Consider the following 19,538-nt stretch of genomic DNA (forward strand, 5'->3'; position numbering starts at 1 on the left):
CAGCCACAGCAGCCTCTGCCCATCAGCGCGACAGCAACGCGACAATAATCCGCGCGCACGCGGCGACGCAAGCAGGCTCGGACGCACCCATTTGGCGACGGGGAGCATTCGAGTATTTTAACGGCAGTTTGGCGACGACGGAAGCATCTCCGCACGCACAGGCACAGATACACCTTCTCCGTGCTTGCCATGGTCAAACCGGCGGCCCGGTCACCGTCGCCCGGCCTATAAAACACCACGCCGCTTGGTCACAACTCGATCACAAGCGATTCCTTCTCATTTCGATCGGCTCTCGAGCTCGACGAAGGTTTTGACCCTGCTCGATCGTCTTTGTTCTGAAGCTCCGATCCTCGTGGCAAGACCACCAGTGACCGGCCGGGTGGTGTTTGGTAGCTGCCGCCGTTGAGCGACGATGGAGCCAGAGCTGCAGGCGGCGCTGGTGAAGGTGGGCGTGTTCGTGCTGGTGCAGGCGCTGGTGTACCTCATCCTGTCGCAGTCCTCCACCGTGTTCTCGCGCACCAAGAGCCTCGGCCTCCGCCCCGCGCGCTCCCTCAGCGCGCGCCGCATGGTCGCGATGCTCTCCGACCTGCCGCTCGCCGGGGAGCCCTCGCCCGTCGCCGCCTTCGCCAGGACGCGGTCGTCGTCGTTGTCGTCGCCCCTGCTCGCCGCCGACCACCTGGAGGACTGATGAGAGGCCGCCGGTCGGCCGTGCGGGCGTGCCGCGTAGCTAGCTTAGCTAACGAGCTCCTCATCACCATTCATTCATTCTTTTGATCGATCGAGGCGTGTGGGTTTGAGTACTTTGGTTGTAAGTTGCTTGGTTGTCCATATTTCATGGAACTTCGTTTTGCGCATGTGAATACTACTTCGTCGCAGTTCAGTAAAATCGTGCTTGTGTAATTCTGTTTTGTGAAGATTTTGGAAGGGGATCATCCCATCTGTCATCTGTGAATTGAAATGGGGGATGAACTGATGATTAGACCTTCTCATGCAAAGGATTCGGTCGCTATGATTTATCTTTTCATGCGAATCATCTTCCTTTTCTATCAGCAAAGGAAGTTATGTGTTCCCCTAACATGCGTGGAAGAACTAACTTGTTTTTTTTACCTTAAATAAGAAACATTATTGCAGCATAGATCAATTCCCAACAATGGGTAAATTTCAAAAACGCATTAAAAGAGGTGTACCGGAGCGGTTCTCTTTTACTTATAGTTTCTCGTATAGTCTATTATTGTGAATTGCTACAAATAGCATCATCTTAAAACTACTTTGAATGTAAATAAAGATACCACTTTTGTACACTAATAAAAATGCCTATGATTTGACTATTTGTTGGCCAAAACTTGTAATTTGACCCCTTTTTTAATTTAAAGACAGAGAGAACAGTTGGTTCACCCTATGAAGCCAATCTCCAAATTTAATGCAAACATACTAGCTAAAAGCTCAAAACCAAATGAAATTTGTATCATGTGCCAATTGCCATATGAATATAGCAAAATTGTCAAAAAGAGCAGGTTATTGTACCTCATTATTAAAGACCACTTAGTCATACCTTTCTATGGTTATCATACCACATGATCTTTTTGACCGCCATTGCTATCCAACATTAATTCATAAATTTCCATCATACCATTACCATCAAACTCTGTTGCTAAATGTCATCTAATATTGTGACACTGCATTGCCAAAATAACATTCACATAATCTAATAGATGCATGAGTAAAAAAAAAAGATTGTCGTGTGCCCTCTGATTTAAGTTGTCGTAGTGATCCCGCGACACCTTAAGGCCCTGTTTGGCACGGCTCCACTCCTGAACTCCAGCAACTCCATCAAAAAATTCAGCCAAACACCCCAACTCCAAAACTCCATGGAGTTGCCAACTCCATGGAGCTGTAGTGCAAATGGAGGTGGAGTTTTGGAGCACCTCTTTTGCTGCTCCAGAAACCTCTCTTTTGAACCTTCTCGTGGAGTTGGTGGGTAATTACCCACCAATACCACTGGTTACACAAAAAAACGTTTCATTCTATTCTCCCTTCTATTCTCCCGAGCCCCACTCGCCACCAGAGCCCTGCCCGTCGCCGCCCCCGTGGCCGGCCGGCCCCGCCGCCCGTCGCCGCGCCCGCCGCCCGTCGCCGCCCGCCGCCGCGCCCGCCGCCCGTCACCGCCCGCCACCGCGCCCGCCGCCCGTCGCCGCCCGCCGCCCGTCGCCACCCGCCGCCCACCGCCCGCCGTTGCCCGTCGCCACCCACCCAGCCGCCTGTCGTCGCCCGTCGCCGCTCGCCGCCCGTCGCCGCCTGTCGTCGCCCGTCGCCACCCGCCGCCCCGTCGCTACCCACCCCGCCGCCCGTGGAGGGTCTCCCGTGTGCGGCACAATGCAGTGGAAAAGGGGGAAGAAGAAGATGGGATAGAGAGGATGACAAGTGGGGCCTTAATTAGGGGGCAACAATGGCAATCCACACTGAAATCGATCTTTTTTGGAGCTGAGAGCACCCATTTAGCCAAACATCTCATTTTTGTTCTGGAGTTTTGGAGCGGAGCTGGCTCCATGTGGAGTTCTGGAGTGGAGCAGCTCCACCCGGAGTTGGAGCCATGCCAAACAGGGCCTAAATGTTAGACTCATTTTTCTGTTTATTTTATTTTATTCAAATATTTAAATGAAGTCAAAATTTAAGTGTTAGCTCTTAATCTAAACTTGTAAGTATATTATAAAAGGGTAATTATTTTTTGGTAATAAAATAAATATGTAACTCTATGTCAAAATGGGTTCAAAATTCACATGGTTAATAGAGAATTGGGCAGAAAAAATACAATTATCCGAATAAAATATCTGACTGGATATTTGTATGTTATCCGACAAAAAAAAAGATATTCTACAAATATCTATCTGTGTATCGATTTGGGCCATTGGATGTTTTTTTGGATTGTTGAAAATTGGCGACTGCTAAAGTTACAGTAGCAGTAGTATAACTGCACTGGATCTCAACATCCAGGCAGCAGGCATGATCCATCATCCATGACGTTAACTCGTGCATACTTCTACCGTCTTGCCCACGCGTCAACGCAAGCAACGACTTGAGACAACCAGCTCTGAAAGTTTCCGATTCAACCCGCGGGATTAAACAATCTGACATTAACCGAACCAGAGCACGGCAAGTCGGCGACGAAGCATCCCTGCACATATCACATGCATCTCGCGCCCGAGCTCTCCCGCACGGCCAAACCGGCGGCCCGGTCGCCGCTCCTGCCCTGTATTACCGAGCGCTTCTTCCCGCCGCTTCGCCTCACAAGCAAACAATCTCTCGCTCCAAACTCACGGAGGACTTGCTCGTTTCGCTCCAAAGATTTTTTTCCAAGACGTGCATTCACTAAGAAGAAGAGAATTATAACGACGCAACTTCAGAAGAGACCTCAAAGCGCAGAGTTATAAGAATTACTACCGACTACAACCTTACACAAACACAATAAAAAAGAAACCCACAACACCACCACCACATTAAACACAACATAAAACGACTGGTACCTACAGGAGAGAGGGGCACCAAGAATATGCACACATCACAGATTGCCTAACAACCTGGAGCCAGCGGAGGTAAAGCGGGAGGGATACAAGATGATGCCTCCACGGAGGAAGCGACGTCAACGCCGCCATCGTCCGACTGTCCATGGAGAACAAAAGGGTTCGGTGGCCGCAACAACGCTCCTAGCGAGGTAAGCTACGTAAAAGGACGTAACCGTTGTTGGCACCAGCGAATGCTAGGAAAAACTTTCGCTAAGGCCTCCAAAACCAACTCCACACAGTTGGATGAGAGCCAATGCGATGGTAAGACGGTGAGTAATCCACGACGATGACGATGAGGAACATCCGCAGGCAGAAAGAAGGCCCAAGATGACCATGGGGCGACCAAGAGGCGACCGCGACAACCCACAAATGTGTAGGCTGTCGCGGGATGCACCACCGCGGATATGAAACTGAGCATTAAGGAGGTTGATCCGGCGAGCAACGACCTTGGAGACCGAAGGATCTGAGGCGCGGCAGATCTGGTCGAAGAATCACCGGAGCATTTGGGGCGGAGCTCGACCATGGGGGCGGTGGCCGGTTATGGTTAGGGAGGGAGGCACAGGTGGAAGACCCGATAGGGGAAACCACCAGTGAAGGAGGTGACCAAGGGGGAGCGACCGGAGCACGACCTGTGTGCGGTGGGGGTGAAGGGAGGAGGGGAAGAGGGAAGGGAAGGGGGAAGGGGTGCGCGTGGCCGCCAGCATTCCGCGCGCGCCCAATGCGGCCGCCGCCGCCTCCAGGGAAGCACAATAGCGTGGAGGAGATGTTGACGACGAGGAGTGACCATCGGAGAAAGGAGCGACCTTGGAGCCTAACTACTGGAGCAAGGGTGAGGAAGAGATCCCAGCGGGGGAACATCGGATCCGCCTGCGGTAGTGGCAGATCTGCGCTGCCCCGGCCACACCTTGCTACCCTACCCCCACCACACAGTGCCTCCTGCAGCGAAGAAAGCGTGTCTTGAAGTCCCCGCCGTCCCCTTCCTCATGGCCATCGTGCAACCGGTGGATCCCACAAGCAACAACGAGGTTAAGGAGATGGAGTGGCAACGCGAGTGTCGGTGTTTAGACCCGGCAACCTACTAGGGGGTGTCCGAGGTAGTGTTTGGTCAGTGGGGCTCGCTGAGATCAGAAACTCGAAGGTGAACACAGACACAATATTTAGACAGGTTCGGGCCGCTAGATTGCGTAATACCCTACGTCCTATGTGTTGGTTGGATTGAATTCCTTTGGAGGGGGTCCCTGCCTCGCCTTATATTACCGGGGGTAGGATTACAGGTCGGTTGTTTACAAGAATATTAGTCGAATTCGACATGGCGAGTTCTACTCTAATTGCATAGAGTAATTTTCCTAATCCTCGACTAGTTCGTGTCCTACCACGTAGACTACACCGTCCTGCACTGTAACATCCATGTCAGACATGTATCAATGTCCAACCTTATATCTAGGACTATCCAAACCTTCTGGTGGACCCATAGATGTTTGTACAACAAGCCCCTGAGTACTTTTTAGTCAAATGCAGCAGTTCCAAGTACTTTTGTAGACCTCACCGACTAGTTGTGGTGCTCTTCGAGTACTCCATCGTGTTGAGTCTTCAAATGTACCCGAGCTGAAGCGTCCCCACATAAGTAGAGACTAAATGTGATACAAATATCAGTCCCAGGAGGCTGATAACACATTTATTCGACAGATAATTCAGTTACCGTACAACTCCCGGGGGAGTGGGCGTGAAAGCCACGCAACGATAATAAGTAAATAAACAACAGCGGCTAACCAAGAGACTACCAAAAGACAGCACTCGGGCCTACACGGCAGCAGCAGCATCTTGGAAAGGCCAACACCACAGGCAGCGTTGGGTGTGGACACAACCTCTACTCAAGGTCTTCGGCGATGAAGTCCGGATCTTCCTCTGTAGTTACGAAGCAAGGGTGAGTACGAACGTACTCAACAAGTCCAACCCCATCCACGGAGGGGGATACAAGCAAATAGATGCACAGGATAGATCAAGGATAGGCTAGAGTTTATTTACAGTAAAGCTAGAATTTTCAACACATGCATATGCTCGTTTTCAAACAAATTTTTGTAAAGCTTTTCTTTAGTAACCGAACATGGAGTGGGGTTGATCCTACACAAAGGATCCAAGTTTTATTGCTATCGGACTCCCCGTCCGTCATAGCTCACGGCACAACTGCCAGACACTTCCAAAACCCAACACACACACATACACACGCACGCACTCGTGACCATCCATGCCCAAGTACTAGTTATGTGACCAAGCCGTAATTCGTCCAATGCCGTGGACACGGCTACCCGGATAGGTTTTAACTCTGCAGAGGTTGTACACTTTTCCCACAAGTAGGGTACCGCAGCACGATCACCTTAGTGCCGGTGCGGATCCTAACAAAGCCATTACCCACCTTAGCTAAGACTGGCTAGCCCTCACGGAAGCACCCAAGGGGTTCACGGCTCATCCACGACACCGTAACTAGGACCTAAGTCACCAAGACCTTACTCCTGTTCCATGGGCTCCCGTTGCTCGCCAGCACCTCTGAAGACTAACAGTTTAGCTAGTGGGATTTATGCTAAGCCGTTGCCCATACAACGGTCGAGTGGTTGCACGATGGTGGAATTAGGCAAGATGACACATCAACTCGGTCCTTAACCACGACAAGATGGATATCTCCCGACATTGCTCAACCACCAAGGTACGAGCACAACACCCTGGCATCCCACACGAGGAATACCCATCCATCCTGTCTATACTTCTTTTGCCTTTGAGCCCAGAAAGCCATTTTTCTCGCTTGCACACACACACACATTTATTTTCCGAATACACCATTGTAATAATGATTGTAATTAAGTAGCAAATTCCTAAGCATTCTAGCGGTGGTTATTGGCTAAATAGAGCGAGCCATATTTAGAGACAACCAAAGGGTAACAAGGAATGTTCATAACAATCAAGGGGTGGCTATCCAACCATGTATTGCAATGAAATAATATGCATTTTGTAAAACAGGCCAATAGGTTGTGTTTGAAAAACTAGGTATTAAGTATGCATCAAAGGGTGAAGCTGGACTTGCCGTCTTCAAAGCCTTCCTGGAGTTCCGGCTCGTGCTGCTGGTCCTCGGGCTCGGGCTCGCGTTCAAACTCCTCCTCGGGATCCTCCTCGGGCAATCCGCGATCTATGGCACGCACAAACGGGCACACAAATAAATAAAAGAAAGATCGGTTTTTAACCGGGAGCTCCGAATAGAAAACGGGAACGAAAAATAGGTGGAAAGATTATTTTTGGGAAATTTGGATATGTATCGGCGAAAGTATTCTGGAGGATGAAGTGATGAAATTTGGGATCGATTGGAGGAAGTTTGGCACATGAAATGACAGGTTAAACACAGATTAGAGGCTTAAAAAGGAGGTTTAGGACTGATTCGTATAAACCAGGGACCTATTTGCGAATACTTTTGGAGGTGGAGGGGTCGATCTGTGAAACAGCCTTTGAGAGAGGTGGAAGGACCTATGTGTAATTTGGGGAAACTTGGGGTCGGATCGGGATTGGGGAAACTTTAGCTCTTCTTCTTCCACGGAGAGAGAGAGAGAGAGAGAGAGAGAGAGAGAGAGAGAGAGAGAGAAAGAGAGAGAGTGGGAAGTTGGGGTTCGACGGCGGCCGGCCGGCCGGGCTTCGCCGGCGGCGAGCCGAGGGCCGGGGGGTGGTGGAGGAAGGGATGGAGACCCTATTTTGCCTCCCTTACCGTGGGTGGCGGCACTGGGAGAGGGGCGGCCGGTGGTGGTCTTAGGCGGCGGTGCACGGCTTCGGTGGCAGCTTCCGGCGGCGGCGGTTGGCGGCGCGCAGAGGGCTCGGCACGGGTGGCGGTGGTGCTGGTGGATGGGGCGGGGAGATGGCCGGGCGCCGGGCCCTTTTATAGGCCGGCGAGGGGAGGGCGGCCGGTGTTGCGGTAGGGCCGGTGGTGGCGTGTGACGGGCGGCGGGCGGTGCCGGAGGGCGGTAGGGGCCGGCGGTGGCGTGCGGCGGGCTGCGTCGGGGGCGGGGCCGGAGCACGGCGTGGCGGGCACGCCGGCGGCTGGCGCTAGGGCCGGCAGCTACGCCGGCGCTGGCGACGTGCGGCGTGCCTGCCGGCGACGTGCGGCGTGCGCGGTTCGGGCATCAGGCGCCGGGGCGGCCCAGCGGCCGGGGAAATTAAGGCCCGGGGGCGGGTCCGGCCAAGGGTGGAGGTGGAGCCGACCGGGAGGAGTGGCGCCAGTAACCAGGAAGAAGAAAGGGGGTGGAAAGAGAAGAAGGAAGGAGGAAGAAGAAAGAAGAAGGAGGAAGAAAGGAAGAAGGAAAAGGAAAAAGAAAAGGGAAGGGAAAACAAGAAAGAAAAAGGGAGGGATCGGCGGCGTCCGCGGCACGCGGTCGGAGCACCCGCGCGGCGTCTGACCACGGCATGCGGCGAAAAATACGGGCACGGATAAAATGATGGAGGGCGGCTTGGGTGCCGGGACGGCGAAATTGCCGGGAAGATTTTCGATTTCTGGGAGCTCAGCGGTAAAAAGATTTTAAAAACAATTTTTAACGGGTGATTTTAGTTGGTGATTTTGCGGGTGTTACACGAGCACTGCCATACGGCTACAATGTGCTCAAGCCTCATTTAACTTGGTCTTGTTGAGTCTTCAAATGTACCCGAGCACTACCATGCGGCTATAATGTGCTCAAGCCTCATTTAACTTTGTCTTGAATCTTCAATCTTGAAGTTTTATATAGAATTGTGATGAAAGTTGCACTCCATATGGAGTAGCCCCTGAGCATTAGATTGAATTGAAGAATCAGGCTGATAGTCAATTTGTAATTTGCATCTCTTTTTCTTTAAAACCTAGAGAAAAAACTTTTTAGCCGATGGGCACATGGCATACAGCCCTCGAGCCGTTACACGACTAGTTTGGTGGGTATAAGGGTCAACCTTCGGTCAACATGACCATCCATCAACAGTAACCTTATCTATTCCGAAAATAGTGGTAACTGCCAATCAAGTGCGAAATCTTCGGATCCATTAAAACCAGAATATTTCTTTATTCCCACCACTGTTACTGCGCTGTGGTTATAAATAACGGAGGAAAATATCCCTTCCGTTTTACCTTTGCCATCTGCTCTTTCAATTTTCACACTATAGCCCTAGCTCCACCGCTGCCCGATCCTCGAGCGCTAGCGCCGCCACCCCCCACCGCTTAGCCCCCGAGCGTATGTGAAGGAAGACCCTCATGGCAACAAGGATGGGGAAGAAGGCAGCTACAACCAAGGTGGTGGAAGGTAGGAAGAAGAAGGCAGACAAGAATAAGGAGATTCAACTCCCTGCCCCCAAGTATGGAAAACATATCAGACTGCTCTGCCGACTCCGGCATGTATCTGGAAGCGATCCTCGTTGAAGGAGGAAAATATCAAGGCACTGGGAGTAGCCAACCTTCTCCTAGGAAAATACGTCATCAACTGGAGACCTGCCTTTAGCAACCCCTGGCCAATGGAGGAGTACCCGGAGGAGACGGTAATCTTCTCGCATTTCATTGAACGTGGTCTTGCCTTACCCGCCTCCGATTTCTTCCACGGTCTCCTGGACTACTACAAGTTGGAACTTGTTCACCTCAACCTCAATTGCATTCTGCATGCCACAATCTTTGTACATTTGTACGAGGCTTTCCTGAGGATCCAGCCCTACTTCCAGCTCTTCTGCAAGTTCTTTCATGTCAAGCCACAGCCCAAGATGCAGCACACCGAAGTAGTCGGTGGGGCTGGAATTCAGATGAGGGAAAAACTCAAGAGCCTTTACTTGACTACGAGTTGATTGACTCACATTTTGGATGGAAGGAGAAGTGTCTCTACATCGGCAACCATGACCCCAATCTCCCCAAGTTGACAGGCTATCGCCCGACTTGGAACAACAGGTGGATGGACGAGCCAAACCATGGAGATTGCTTGCAGCTACCCAAGCTCCTGGACAGGATAGCCAAACTCAAGCAAGAAGGGCTAATAGGAGTCGGGGTAGCCTTTAGTTTCATGAAGCGGCGAGTGCAACCCTTACAACTGCAGTGCACCTGGGGTTATGACTACTCAGGCGTCAACGACCCATTCAGAATGTCTTCGGAAGAACTCAGTGTGGACGAGGTCATGGCATGGTTGAGGCGCCTTTTCAAAAATGCAAGTGAAATCTCGACGATTGTGCGGGAGTTCTGTGCTGCCAACCCATCAAGAGCTGTAAGTACCCGTGGCCGCAACCCCCAAGTACTCATTTTGGTAAATTTTGACGTACTGACTTGTCTGCCTGTGTAGGAAGACGTACACTTGTACTGCTCCGCTCCTCATGTTCATATGATAGCGAGCGAGAGTGAAGTCACGGAGGAGGAAGAAGAAGAAGAAGAAGAAATCAAGTCCTTCAGCAGCTCTGATTCTGAAGCTTCGGAGGACTTTGTGCTCAAGGCCCGACCATCTAACAAGGCTGGGTCATCCTCCGGATCATTGAAGCGTGCAGCTGAAGATGATCTGGAGGCTGCACTGGCTCCGCCGCCAAGGAAGAAGTGGATCATCACTGGGAAGCGCACTGTGAGGAAGCCTCTCACTGCCGAAGACGTAGCTCCAGTGTAATAATCTTTGAGGAAGGGAAAGATCTTGATGATCGAGTACTAGTAAATGAATCCAATACCACCATGTCTACTCAATATGGCATTGGTGGTTTGCAGGTAGTCGGGATGGTGACCGAGGTGAACAGGACGTCTACTGAAGTCGTGCAATAGCAGCTACCAGCAATCAAGGAGTTCATCGAGATTGAAGATGATCTGGAACCCCTCGTTGCTAAGGTGGACCCTACCAGTGCAAGGACTACTTGAGAGACAGAGGCGGCAATGAAGGCTGGCGAGGATCACGCTGCAACCCAACAATCCACATCAAAGACGCTGTCTCCAACCATCCAGCTTGTCAAGGGAGCCCTCTCTGAAGTTGAGGCGATCCTCAAAGTAAGTATTGTTACTGCTGTTGAGTACTAATTGTAGTTTGTTATGAACTTGTTTTACATCTCTGACAACTTGTCTTATATAGGAAATCCTCTAGCGTGGAGCTTGGTGGTCCAAGCCCAAAGCCCGTGGCCGGTGGCAATAGCCACTCGGTCTAGGACATCGCTCTTGCACCAACAAGCCTGCTGCCAGACAACCTGCACCGACAACACATCCAGGTGCCATATCTCTTATTGCCGCATTGATGCAAGATCTAATATCTTCATTAACTGATGTTGTAGTGCCAACCCCCGAGCAACCGGTGCCCGAAGCCATAGTGCCGACTACCTTTGGCACTATGGCTACTCTCGTAGCCTCAAGCCAGAGGCAAAAATTGAAGCAGCGGAGGTACTGGAAATCGTGACTGCCATCCCAACTTCCAAGCTAGGCCCGTCAACAAGTTTTTCCTTGGTTCAACTCAGCGGGGCAGATGCTGAAGCGCACAGGGAGCCATTGATAGCTGAAGGGGTTAACCTTGAAGATATTCAATTAATCGACGACCCGTGGCTCAACATGGAGATGGTGGCCGGGATGACAGAAATGTACCGCCGTGTAGGCGTATATGCGGAGGTAAGTTTCCTCCTACTTCGCCCATAACTTGAAATCAGTACCCGTACATTGACACGAGTACTTGTTCTATGGTGCAGGATGTCATCAGGCACTCCCGGAGAAAATCTAAGATGCTCCAGGGCTATGGGGACATAGTAATCCGTCTTGAGGCACTTGCCCAGGAGCTTGCGAAGGAGAGGGTGTACTCCTCCCAAATGTTGATGAAGTACGACAGACAAGCCACCGAGTAACAGTGTCCAATAGTTTGAGGAGGAGAAGGACCGTGTCAGGAAGCGGAACAAGTCACTGAAGCAGCAACTGAGGGTAATTGGTATTTTCCCTTAGTCTTTGAGTACTGATTCCACTTTGTGATGCTGAATTTCCTTTGAATTATTCCTGCAATGCTCGAGAAAACAAAGGAAGATCTGCAGGCCCGAGTTGTTGACTGGCAAAACTCCTACTATCGGTAATGGACCAGCACGAAAAGCTATCTACGATATATGAAAACCTGGACCATTGCCTACAGAAGTAGAAGAAGATGCACGAGGACAGTGAGGTTGACTTGGTCAACATCATGAAGGCCCTCCAGGAGCGCAAGGCCGAGCTTGAGGCTACAAACCTTGCCCTGAAGGAACTATCCAAAGTAGCTCAGCCTATTGCGGACATGGTGGAGCCCCCAGCTGAGGGTGTGGAGCCCCGCCCTTTGTTCGAGATACTCAAGCATGTTCTAGCAAAGTTCACTGGCTATGTCCAGAAGATAGCAAAGTCGGTCTCTAAGCAGCTGCTGGCCTTCGTGAAATCCTTCTACCCGCAGGCGGACCTTGCCCCTGTCGCGAAAGGGATAGCGGAGGACTGCTCAGATGAGCTCTTCCAGTAGTACCTACAGGAGATGGACCCTATCGCGAAGGAAGTCACGAATCACTTGGACCTTGAGTAGTCTTTGTAAAAAATGAACATTAGTTCTTTGTAATGTAAACATTATATGAATGAAATGTAAATAATTCTAAGCCTTGTTGCAATTTTACTACTTTCGACTTGTTGTTTTTTAGTGCATCTTACAAACTACCCTAATGATTGCTCATACAGTAGATGTAAGTGTCTGCGTGCAAGGCTACTTTGATGAGCCTCTTCAGATACACGATGTAGAGTACTTTAGGATGCGACTCCTTTCTGCGGAGTATGAGTACTCGAGGTATCTGGGTAGTCAGACCTCTTAGGCGAGTAGACTCTTCAGGATTCCTTTGACTGGAGTCGATCTTTACAACCTATCTAGGTTGTTCTGATGTTGTGCTCTTGAAAACCTGGAACTATAGAACTTTTTATTACAAGCCGCGACTAGACAGACTTATCTAGCAGAAAGTAACTCAGGAAGTTTAGTTAACTCCTTTATTGCTGACGACTTCTTTTTTGGAGGCCGCCGAGGGACAGACTTGTCCAGTGAGTTGAATAACTCATGAATTTAACTGCGAGCTTGTCTTTGCAAGCCGCTTTTGGACAATTTTGTCTGATGAGTTGAATAACTCAAAAGATTCTTTGCAGACTTTTTTTAAAGCTGCATGTAGGCAATTTTACCCTACAAGATGAATAGCTTTGTACAGACTTGTTATTACAAGCTGCAGATTGGGCGATATTACCCAGGGAGCTGAATAGCTCTGCGAAATTGCTTTTGGAAACCGTAATCAGGCAGAAATAAGTAGTTATTTTTTGATGAAAAATAAGTCTACTTTATTATATTGTAATTATACAGCTAGGGTCAATGGCCAATTTACATGAATATGTAAACTAAGGATAAAATTGATAGAGTTGCTCGATGTTCCACGAGTTGTCGATGTCTTCACCAGAGAGATGTTGGAGCCTATATGACCCAGGTCCAGTGACCTTGGAGATGATGAACGGACCCTCCCATGGTGAGTTTAGCTTGTGCAGTTCCTTGGTGTCTTGGATACGTTTGAGGACCATATCGCCTATATTGAATGAACATTCTTTCACGTTGCGATCATGATAGCAGCGAATTCCTTCAAGGTACGTTGCAGATTGGACGAGTGCTGCACAACGAGCTTCTTCGAGGCTATCTAAGTCTGGACGCCTTGTTTCTTGTACTGCGCCCTTCTCATATTGCTCGACTACTGGACATTTTCACATGACGTCGCCGGGGAGGATAGCTTCTAATCCGTAGACTAGGAAGTAGGGCGATTGCCCTATAGGCTTGCATGGCTGGGTACGAAGTCCCTAGAGGATATTGGGTAGTTTCTTGAGCCACTTGCCCCCTTTAGTGTTTCCAATATCATGTAGTCTTTTCTTGAGAGCTTCCAGTACCATCCCGTTGACGTGCTCAACCTAGCCGTTGGCCCGCAGATGAGCGACAAAGATATACCAGACGTTAATCCTGCTATTCTCGCAGTACTCCCAGAACTCGTGGTTGTTGAAGTTGGAGCCCAGATCTGTTATAATGCGATTGGGGAAGCTGTAGTGGTGGACAATGTCGTCGAGGAAGTTGAGTACTCTATCTGCCTTAGGGCAAGTTACTGGCTGCACCTCGATCCACTTGGTAAACTTGTTGATCACCACTAGTACTTGGCTGAATCCTCTAGGTGCGGTAGGCAGTGGGCCAATTTTGTCTAGCCCCCAGCATGCAAAAGGCCAATAGGGTGGTATGGTGATCACCTTGTAGGCAGGGATGTGTTGTTGCTTGGTGAAGAATTGACATCTTTGGAATCGACGGACTAATTCCTCGGCGTTAGTGAGAGCTGTGGACCAATAGAACCCTACTCTAAAAGCTTTGCCCACGATCGTTCATGAGGATGCTTGGTTGTCGCAGATGCCTTTGTGAATTTCCTCCAATATATACTTGTCGTCTTGTCATGAGACGTAGTTCATGAATACTCTAGGTGATACGCCTCTTTGATAGAGCTTGTCTCCGACTAGAACATAGTTCTTGCCGCGTCATGAGACTTGTTCTGCTTCTATTTTGTCTGGAGGTAACTTGTGCTCTTTGATGTAGTTGATGAAAGGATTTCTCCAATCTACGTCGATCATCATAACTTCCTGATCTGATGCGTCTTGACCTAGATCGGTGGTTGTTGATGGCGTCGGCTCCATTATGGAAGGCTTGTGTACCTCATGGACGAAGACCCCAACTGGAACTTGAGCACGAGTAGATTCAAGCTTGGATAGGACGTCCGCGGCAACGTTGTTGTTGTTGTGAGCTACGTGGTGGAACTCTAGACCAGAGAACTTGTTCTCTAGCTTGCGTACTTCCAAGCAGTATGCATCCATGTTGTCCTTATGTCGCTGTAGACCAACAATCGCTTGATTCCTAGCAAAACTGCCAGGCGGAGCTCGTGTAGAAGCGCTTCGTATTCGGTTTCATTGTTGGATACCTCCGAGAAGATTTGCAACACATATTTGAGTTATTTGCCTTTGGGAGATGTTAAGATTACTCCTACGCTGGCGCCCTGGAGCTTGAGTGATCCGTCAAAATATATAACCCAATGCTCTGGGCGCTGTGCTAGAGTTGGTAGTTGATTTTCCCGCCACTCTGACATGATTGACTAGTGCCTAGGATTTGATTGTAGTCCTCGACTTGAATTACAGGGACAATGCTTGGAGTTGTACCACTCACTTGGATATTCTTCTTATTTCATCCCGATTGTGGAGGATTTCTCGTAGAGGGAAGTCTGTGATGACGAAGATGTTGCGCTCCTGGAAGTAGTGTCGTAGCTTCTGCAAGGTGAGTAGTATTGCGTATAGTAATTTCTGAACTGGCGGGTATCTGGCTTTGGAATTTGACAACACCTTGCTGACGAAGTATACGGGCCTCTGTAGTTTGTATACATGGCCTGGTTCCGGTCTTTCAACCTCGATCGCCGTACTGACGACATTAGTAGTTGCGGTGATGTAGGGCAGCAAGTCTTCATTGGGGTTTGGCGCCGTGAGGACCGATGGCTTTGATAGGAAGTCCTTCAACTGTTGCAGGGCTTGGTCTACCTCCTCGGTCTATTGGAATTTGTCTTACCGCTTGAGTAGTTTGAAGAAGGTAGTCCACATCCTCCAAGCCTTGAGATGAATCTGTTAAGAGCCGCCATGCATCTAGTCAGCTTTTGGACATCCTTGATACACTATGGGGCGTGCATGTCGGTGATGACAGAGATCTTCTCAGGGTTGGCTTCAATTCCTCAGTGACTGATGATGAACCCGAGTAGTTTTTCGGAGGGTATGCCAAAAACACACTTTGTTGGGTTTAGCTTCGAACAGAATTCTCGCAAGCTTGCGAAAGTTTCTTCTTAATCCACAATCAAGTCATCGGGGTTTCTAGTCTTTACGACCACATCATCCACGTACGCCTCTACGTTGCGGTGTAACTACTTCTTGAAGCACTACTGGATTGCCCGTTGATAGGTAGCGCCTGCGTTCTTTAGCCCGAAAGATATTGTAGTGTAGCATAAAGCTCCATACGGGGTGATGAATGCGGTCTTGATTTGATCTTCTTCCTTGAGAGCTATCTGGCGATACCCTGAGTAGCAATTGAGGAAATAGAGTAGGGTGCATCTAGCTGTTGAGTCGATTACTTGATCAATCCTGGGAAGCCTGAAGGGATCCTTTGGACAGTGCTTGTTGAGATCCGTGTAGTCGACACACATTCTCCACTCGTTGTTGTTTTTCTTTCACACCAGGATGGGATTGGCAAGCCACTCTGGATGATGGACTTCTTTTATGAAGCCCGCCACGAGTAGTTTGGCCAGCTCTTTCTTGATGGCTTCCCTTCTGTCTTGGGTGAAACGGTATAAGCGTTGTCTTTTTGGTGTAGCTTTTCGATCCATATTCAGTGAAAGCTTGATCAACTCCCTAGGTACCCCTGGCATATCCAATGGCTTCCACACAAAGATGTCACGGTTGGCGCGGAGGAAGTTGACGAGCGCGCTTTCCTATTTAGGATCCAACCTTGAGTTAATCAGGGCTGTCTTGGAGCTATCACCAGTCTCAAGGTCAATGGCTTTGATGTCTACTTCACTTGCTGGCTTGACCTTGGTTGGCTCCAACTTCTTTTCTGGGATCTCCGGTTCTAATGGGGACAGTTTCTTGGATGCGGCAAAGACTTGCATCATCGAATTTGGCACTTGTGTAGTTGCTGTTAGCTCCACGGCTTCCGTGTCATAGTAGTATGATGTTTTCAAGTCTCCGTGCAGGGAGAGTACTCCCTTGGGTCCCGGCATCTTGAGTACTAGGTACACATAGTGCGGGATGGCTATGAATTTGGCGAATGCAGGTATTCTAAGGATAGCATGATACGATGTTTCAAAGTCTGCCACCTCAAACCAGATGTACCCTATCCGGTAGTGTTCTTTGATCCCAAAGGTAACTGGCAAAACCACCTGTCCAAGGGGTACAGCTGCGTTGCTTGGAACAATCTCGTAGAACGGAGAGTTCATTGGGGTGAGCATGTTAGTGATGTCGAGGCCCATCTTTCTCAGTGTCTTGGAGAAGAGTACATTGAGACCGCTACTGCCATCGATGAGTACTTTGTTGAGTCTGGAGCCAGTGAGTACTGGATCCAGAACGAGAGGATACCGCCCTGGGCCTAAGAAGCTACTCCATTGGTCCTTCCTGGAGAAGGTTATTGTCACCTCGAACCATTTGAGGAACGTTGGTGTTCCCAGTTCAATGGACATGATCTCTCGGAGGGCGAGTTTATTGGACCGCTTAGTAGCAGTACCCGATATGCTGCCAAAGATGATGTTAATGGTGTTGGAAGGGTTCTGGAATTTGCCGTTATCACCATTGTCTTTGTCTTCCTTGGCCTTGCCCTTGTCTTTAGTACCAGATGGTTCCGGCAGGTCTTTCATGACTCTGCGTAGACTATAACAATCTATCGCAAAGTGCGTATGGTACGGGTGCCATGAGCACTGCTTCTTCAGGAGCTCACTGAACGGGGTCCTGTCTTGATTTCTGCCGCCACCTTTTTTGGATGACTGTGACATCTCCGTGATAGTGTTGTTTGGCTTTCGCTTGCGGTTCTGACCTCCTGAGTAGTTATTTCGGTTGTCATTGTTGGGGCGATCATTGCGGTTCTTGTTGTTGCATTGGTCATTGTTCTTATTATTGTCATTCTGGCCCTTGTTGCGATTAGACTTGAACCTCTCGATCTTCTTGTCTTCTTCATCTACCCACGCCTGTACCATGATCTTAAGATATTTGACATCACCAGGGCGTCTTGTCACGAAAACCTAGAACATTCGGCAGTCATAGATGTCATTCTAGAAGCAGTCTATGACATCGTGTTCCGTGATATCCATGATTGTGGCCTTCTTGTTGAAGAAGCGACGTAAGTAACTGTGCAGGGTCTCGCTTTCTTGTTGTTTGACTTGAGACAAGTCGATCTTGTTACCATGACACTGCATCGCCCCTGTGTAGTTGTTTGTGAACGCCACCTTGAGGTCCATCCACGTGTTGATGGAGTTCTTATCTAGTGATTCGAGCCACGTGAGTGGTGCTGCTTCCATGCAGATGGGGAAGTAGATGATCTTGGTGTTGTCGTTTCCCCCTGCCACCTATACTAATAGTGAGTAGCACCGCAGCCATTGGATTGGGTCCTGCTTGCTATCGTACTTGGTGATATTCGAAGGTTTGAATTTCTTCGGAATAATTGTCCTCCGTCTTGGTGATATTAGCCACGTCTTGAGAAGGTGGGCAAACCGTGAGAATCCTCTCCTAGGTACTCGACTTCTTACTCGTGTTCACGGTGGCGTCCGTTGATGATTGTACAGGCGTCATGGCCGGCGTTGATCTTGTTACAAAGATCCTGTACTGGGTGTTCAGGCTCTGGGTTAGCCCCACGGTGGCCACGGCCTCCCGAGGGTCCTGCCCGACTACCCTCTACTCCAGTTTGGCTTGGTCTGGTGCCTTCAATTGGACTTAGTCTGGATGGAGTGCACCTATGGCTACTTCCATGCTGACTACGATGGGATTGTGTTGAAGTGAATGTATCAAGTTTTGCTAATCGAGTTGTTTATACGCATGCTCCACCAGTTCAGCCAATTGCCTAGTGGATTTGTCTTGTAGCATTGCGCAGGTAATAAGATCAATGGAGGCGATGGTGGCAAGTGGAGTACGATGTTGACGCGATTAAACTGCTTCAAACGTGTTATCCAAGATCATGATTGGCAAGTCTGCTGCAAGGCGGTGACAGCGCTCTGCTCTTGCGGCGTTTCTTACTCGTAATCGAGTTCTTTGAGCTTTAGTTTCTTCTCCAGCAATGTTGGCAGTGAGCTCATCCTGCGAGACATCATCTGGGTGATGTTCATGCTGTGGATTTGTCTCTGGTTGCTCTTCTTCATCGCCTTCTTGTCCAGCAATGAGAGCTAAGAGTTCTCATTCGGACGGTAGCTTCCCGAGCTTGACGTGATGACCTCTGTGGTACCTTCTTCCTCGTAGATGGGCGATAGAGGAGCTCCCTCCTGGTATGGGTGTTAAGGTAGGCGATGAGGTGTGAGTCGTCATTTTTGACGAGAGCAGGTGGCTTCATGTTGGGCCAGTAGATGAATCTGCCTTGTGGAGTTGATGTGATTATCAGGTCCTGTTGTGGACCTGATAAAGGGATCTCCTCATCCGGGTCCGAGTAGTAGTTGGGGTCCTCGATCATATTCGTGTCGGATTATGATTTGGATAGGTTAGCTTGGTAAATAGCAACCGTGTTTCGGAGTCCGAACGGGAGTTGACTTGGGTTGTAGTCCGATTTGAACGATGGCTTAAGTGCCGGCTCGTGAAAATCAGTCCGACTAGCGGGAGAAGACGAGTTGTACTCGAACTCGTCCCCCAGCCTCTGACTAAGTCAAAAATTGAAATTTTGCTGAAATTCTCGACAAAATCCTCCAGAGGTTGATGTTGCAGCTTCATAGCTTGCTGCTTCTTCTCCGGGGATGGCGCAATGCAGCGGTGGAAGTTTCTAGCACCATCTATTGGTGTTTTAACCCGGCAACCTATCAAGGGAGTACCCGAGATAGAGTTTTCGTTGGTGGGTGTCGTTGAAATCAAGGAGTTGATAGTGACGCAAGAACATGATTTAGACAGGTTTGGACCGCTAGATCGTGTAATACCCTACGTCATGTGTGTTGTATGCTTGTATTTGATTGAACCTGTTTTGAGGGGGTCCCTGCCCGCCCTTATATATTGGGGGAGCAGAGTTATCAGGCAGCCTTTGGTACAAGAGTACTAGTCGGACAAGACTATAGAGTCCTACTCTAACTCGGCAGAGTAGTTTCTTTGTATTCCAACTAGTCCTTCAGGAGTTCCATGTAGTCTTCATTGCCCTATAGCGTAGTCTTCATGTCTTGATACATCTCGAGTACGTCCCCTTGAGTGGGTCTGTACAGACCCTCTGGTGGGCCCGGGCATGTATGGTCGAC

The 19,538-nt window shown here is 49.5% G+C and overlaps 1 protein-coding gene across 1 annotated transcript; it reads left to right on the forward strand.

Annotated features, from left to right (window-relative positions):
• The first annotated feature begins 150 nt into the window (after window positions 1–150).
• On the forward strand, window positions 151–995 carry LOC140221998 (uncharacterized). Its single transcript, XM_072291967.1, has one exon. The coding sequence runs from the start codon at window positions 413–415 to the stop codon at window positions 686–688; it is 276 nt and encodes a 91-aa protein (XP_072148068.1). The 5' UTR covers window positions 151–412; the 3' UTR covers window positions 689–995.
• The last annotated feature ends 18,543 nt before the right edge of the window (window positions 996–19,538 follow it).

The sequence above is a fragment of the Setaria viridis genome, chromosome 2 (genome assembly GCF_005286985.2).
Source record: "Setaria viridis chromosome 2, Setaria_viridis_v4.0, whole genome shotgun sequence".
Classification (NCBI taxonomy): Eukaryota; Viridiplantae; Streptophyta; class Magnoliopsida; order Poales; family Poaceae; genus Setaria; species Setaria viridis.